Here is a 5,695-nt window from a genome sequence, read left to right on the forward strand (position 1 = left end):
GTGCGGATCTAACTAAAGGAATGGTGGTCATAGGTGCTCAATAGTGCCCTGTATCCCAATTGTTCTTATCAAATAATTTCTGTAGCACATAATTTTAGGAGTCTTTTTGTTGTCATATTGAGGCCCATAATAAAAATTGTGTTGTTTGCCCTCGACACCGACTTGCCTGCCAAAAGGGGCCGCAGAGATGCCAACCACTACGATTTATCCGTATTATACGAATTTCTATTCCTTTTGCACCACTACGACCAGTTTGTATCAAACTACGAATTTCACTGTGATCGAAATTTTTTTGTTTTTGTTATGTCTTGGTCAATTTCTTGTCATTATTGACCCTCAGCATGCAGGAATTGCATCTCAGAATCAAAATTTTTTTCCGTGGGGGGCATGCCGCGACCCCTCTAGCAAACTCGGGTCATTACGACAAGACCCTTGAACTACTAATTTGATGGCCAGAAACTACAGATTGCTAAATATGTGTTGCATCTCTGGGAGGGGCCGACTCAAACATTTTTATTGATCTTTCCCATTCTTTTTTTTACAAATTGTATCATTATACATTATATAAATCTGTATCCACACAAGCACACCCGAGCATGTAAACACCATGCTGAATTTGTAAAAAGACCCCCCTCAAAAAAAGAAGAAGCCTACTATCTACCCAAACTTTTCAGCCTGGGTCGGGTGAGGGCAAACAAAGATTTTTTTAATTGTGGCCTGAGTGATACTTTCTTTTCTATTCATGTTGCTCACTGTGTTGATACACTTGTGTTTCTTGCAGCGGTGACCAGGGTGTGCTTCCGGTATTATCATGGCTCGACCGGTGCTCTGAGAGCATCGTCAGCTACAATCAACATTATAAACCCTAACACTGCTAACAGAGCTGAGGTAGGGAGTTGCTCACTAGCTTCATGTGCTGTTCCTACTTAAAACGTAGAACGTAGCTGAGAAGTGTCTTGATTAGAGTTACCTATAGGTTCATAGGATTAGGGTTAACTTGATGCGTGGATAGCATTAGGGTAGCCACAAATACAATAAGGTAACCGAAACCTCGGATCTCTTTTTTATTTATTGGGTATCAGTTTTGTGCATAACTAATTGCTTTTATTGCCAATGATGTTGCCTCTGTTTATCCAAAGTTTTATGGAAAATAACACGAGAATCTTCTAGCATGTGTATAGTTGTTACGCCAGCGTTTTGACAGGTTCTTATACTGCGATGTTGTTATTTCAGGTAAATCAGAAGGATAACTCGCAGATGGTCAAAATAGTCGTATCAAGTAAGTCATCTCCACGTTCCATTCTGCCGCATAACCATCAATCTGTTATATAAGTGTAAAACGGGATGTACAGATGCAAAAATTCTGTCTACTAGTCTTATCAGTAGATGTGTTGCAGTCTATCAATGAGTGTAACTCGGTGGAAGAAACTCTCGGGCAGTGCAGATATTGTAAAGCGCATTCATGCGATGTAAAGTTCCTGCTTTGATCCGTCAATTTCTCTGGCATTGACGAAATGTTCAGAGAAAGGATGACGTGGATAGCCCCTCACCTTAAGGCTTCCTGTGCCTTCTCTAGTGAAAATTATAGGTGCCATAGTCATCCTCATGTCCGTGTTTTTCTGTGCGCAGCCATCCGTGCGAGTGGTCTGCGCAAGGGCATGTTTTTTAGCCCTGACCCATACGTGAAGTTAAGCATCAAGCCGGGGCCGGCGTGGGGCAGCGACGGCTACGTTCCCAAGTACTGGCGGACACACGTTGTGCAGAACACCATCAATCCCGAGTGGAATGGGCAGGTGGGGCACGATGATGTGTATAGGCCGGCAACATTAGTCTCGTTCACACGAGACCTCGTATTTATGAAATACGGTATTTGCGAAATACCGAATCTGAGACAAATACGCGGCCGAGCGTTCACACGCTGATTTGTGGCTCCAGAAATACGGTATTTGCGAAATACCGAATCTGAGACAAATACGCGGCCGAGCGTTCACACGCTGATTCGCGGCTCCAGAAATACGGTATTTGCGAGCTGCGAGCTGCTTTAAACAATCTAGCGAACAATGCGAAATAAACAATGCAATGCGCACCAACTGCCGATAAAATACGTAGACTGGTCCGCGCTCGACAGTTCCACTCGCGTTACACTGGAATAGTCGAGCGCGGACCAGTCTATAAAATACGCGGCATCAGAAATACGGTATTCAGCGTTCACACGAGGAAATGCGCGGTCCAAGAGATCCGGTATTTCTCAAGCACGGCAAATTATTTGGGGTCTGGGAAGCCTCGTATTTACATGAAATACCGGATCTGTTTAGATACCGTATTTCTTGGACCGCGCATTTTGCCTCGTGTGAACGCTAAATACCGGATTTCTTGCTACGTGTGAACGCGGCTATTAAGACGCGATCGTCGGGATAATTAGCAGGAGACAGGTTCCACAGTCTGCCTCGTGCCAGCCTTAAATTTCCGATTACGTCCTATAGCCCGACGGAGCTGTGTTGAAGTACTGTCCACTGAGCGAAGAAATGCGTGATTTTACGAGTGCAGAGCAAATGCGAAGTGTAATCGCCTGCATACGGACTTGGATATTAGCTGCTGGCAAATGTTCAAGGGAGAATTTATAGGATGTGTTGTGGGGGCAAATTCTTTGTTATTGGAGATTTATCCATTGGAAAACCAATCAATAATCAGTTCTTCTATGTATAGATATAATCTATATTGCTATACTGAATTGGACTGGGTGGAATGAATTTTCAAGTGTCTCTCTCGCACAATAGTAGCTGGTTGCATAAGTGTGGAATGCATCCATTTCCCAATTTTCTGTTCTTTGCATCTAATGGCCCTCTCCCTACGCATCCGTAGAAGTTTGGATTGGCAGCATACCCTGGCGACACCCTGCTGTTTGAGGTGAAAGACAAGTTTGCTAGAAGTCGCCCGATCGGCAGTCGATTCCTTGGACAGGTGCAAGTGCAACTCAGCTACCTCCAGCAGAAAGCTGCCAAAAAACCCAGGTGCAACTCTCTTCTTTCGTCTTGTAAATAGTGGGAACGGTCTTAAGAATTCGAAACGATCGAAGTCATATATCGTGTCATGGGTTATTGCTGTTGGGCTGGCTGAATGCATAGCAAAATGCTTCTTTTTTAATAAATGTATTATTCTGTCGGTGCAGTAGTGGTGGGCCACCACATATCTATTACACCCTCACGTATGACTTTTTAGCGAGAGGCAGTAGCAGCGTTTGATAGGGCAGGGGCGTTATATGCTGAGAGAAAGCAAGATACATGAAGTGAGGGAGGAAATTGCTTGGCAATCCAGTTTGTCCTCAGGGGGGGAAGGGGGAGACATTTTAATGAAAGACATACTCGGGCTATGCACTCTCATGCAAATGTTGAGCATTTCGACAACGAAACTGTTGTTAAAGATACAGCGCTTGTTCATATGCTCTCGTTCTGATTCATTTTTAGAGAGAAACACGTGCTTATCTTCTCACTGGCCAAGAGGCATCCCTCCGACTCCGTTACCGGTAAACTGGCGTTCTTCTTCATCATATCTGATCAAACAGGTATGTTTGCGAACGATGGCGCAAAACACAGCGTCTGTAATCACACTGCTTAGTGATCTTCCGATTGCCATAGATGAATTCAAAGATATAAATAATAGCAAAGAATGTTTTTCAAACCTTGTAAATGACAATATGAAATGGAATAAATGGATAAAACACGAAGTAAACATGTGAATTGTACAAAACGTACAGACACCCACAGACTATAAAGGACCAAATCAGCACCTAGTTACAGTCTGTTGTAAAATACACGGAGGATCACGCGTACACAGATGGTCATGTACTAGACACAAACTTCAAACGGACTGCCTGATAACAATTGGACCTGCATGTGTTATCTTTTGGCTGCTTCAAAAGCTCGCGCTGTTGGTATTATCATGCTAACGATGGTTCTGGTGGAATCCGCGTATTATGCACGTAATAAATATGTGTGCTCAAGATTATTAATTGTTAACAGGCAGTCCATTTGAAGACTAGTACCTGCCTGACGCGTCTAGTACGTACTTGTCCATATAGTTAAATGCGGACTGTAATTAGATGCTAATTTGGTCCGTTATAGTCTGTGGCTGTCCGTACGTTTTGCACCATTAACGTGTTTAATTTGAGTTTGTCCTTTTATGTCACATTTCATAGTAGGATGTGAGTGTGTCAACTACATCACGTTTACACAGGGTTCGTAGCGGGTCTTCCAAAGTCTTATAAGTACTTATTTTGCCAAAAATAAAATAAGGGCTCTTATTAGTACTTATTTTTTGTGAAATCTTAGAAAAGTACTTAATAGTCCTTATTTTTGCCGAAGGACCATTTTCAACATTTTCTGTGTTGAATTTCGGCGAAACGGCTCTGCAATTGTGTCATATAAATATTATTGAGTTTACTTTAATAGTCGGTGATCTATCAGAAATCGCGTAAAAAAGTCTTATTTTGGCCTCCAGAAAGGGTCTTATAAGTCCTTATTTCAACATGTGTCTTACTACTATGAACCCTGTTACAGCAAGTAACTAAGCAAGTTTAATTTATTGCGCATTCTCGTCGAGTGACAAGTTGATCGAACACTGCATAGTGAAATCGATGCATGTCACGTCGAGATGGTTGGACCTATCGTCCCAAAGCACACAGCTTCCTCTCCTTGTTATATTTAGCTCCTTGATCCCAATGAGCTACACCAGCGTTCAACACCTTCTTTTTCACCGTCACCATATCCCACTTCATATCACTTCATATCACTTCATATCACTTCATATCACTTCATATCACTTCATATATACAGCTAGGTTAAATAATAATAGATTATAGATTATAATCTATAAATAATAGATATTGATTATAGATCTATTATTATTCACTCCTGATATATACTTCACCACATCACCACTTCGTCTATTTTGCTGACGATCTCGCGAGACACGCTCCTGACGGCTGCGTCGTGTTTGTTCCTCTAGCGGCGCCCTCTAACGGCGTACTGCTATGCGGCAGCAACAGCAGCGGCAGCCAGACTTCGTCTGCGAGTCAGGGCAGCGGTGAGACGAGCACGGCAGCGATGCTTCTATCCGACGCCGCGACGCAGGTCAGTGTTCGAAATAACGGCTATCCATTTGTTCTCACTTGTCCATTTCCACAGAGGACAAGTAGACCTGTCCAGTAGCTTGTCCGCTGGACAAGCAGCTTTTTAGAGCAACTTTTTAGAGCTATTTTTCATCATTTTCTACCATCGCTGGCTGCCGCCCTTTTTGCAGTCTGTTTCGTATTTTCGATTCGTCTTTTAGATACAACCCGACGAAATTCGTCACTTCCGCTTGTATTGGCGCCCTTCCCACAGCTAATAAAATGAGGATTTGTGTAATTTTACATTTTTATTGTGTGGTTAGAATAAATATAGACTTTTATTTTATTTAATCCACTTTTATTCTACATTAAACACTGATGTTATTAATCAGTTATTAAATGTTGTTAAAAGGGTTAATTATTAATAAAGTTAAGATGTTATTAATCAGGACAAGCAAAAATTTTGCAGGACAAGAAAAAATATCTTGTAGCTTGTCCATCGGACAAGGACATTTTTTTTCATTGTTTTGAACACTGCAGGTCACCCTCTACGCTCTCTCACGCGGTCGCATCGGCAACCACGAGGCG

The 5,695-nt window shown here is 42.4% G+C and overlaps 1 protein-coding gene across 1 annotated transcript in view; it reads left to right on the forward strand.

Moving 5' to 3' along the window:
- LOC106808090 (E3 ubiquitin-protein ligase HECW2-like) overlaps positions 1–5,695 on the forward strand; it is a 30,257-nt gene that overhangs the window by 9,942 nt on the left and 14,620 nt on the right. Inside the window, exons 3-8 of the mRNA XM_014810655.1 lie at positions 782–888; positions 1,234–1,279; positions 1,630–1,793; positions 2,863–3,011; positions 3,465–3,562; positions 5,005–5,129. Coding sequence (XP_014666141.1) covers positions 782–888; positions 1,234–1,279; positions 1,630–1,793; positions 2,863–3,011; positions 3,465–3,562; positions 5,005–5,129 — 689 coding nt within the window. The remainder of the gene's footprint in view (positions 1–781; positions 889–1,233; positions 1,280–1,629; positions 1,794–2,862; positions 3,012–3,464; positions 3,563–5,004; positions 5,130–5,695) is intronic.

This window comes from Priapulus caudatus, unplaced genomic scaffold (assembly GCF_000485595.1).
Source record: "Priapulus caudatus unplaced genomic scaffold, Priapulus_caudatus-5.0.1 Scaffold253, whole genome shotgun sequence".
NCBI lineage: Eukaryota > Metazoa > Priapulida > Priapulimorpha > Priapulimorphida > Priapulidae > Priapulus > Priapulus caudatus.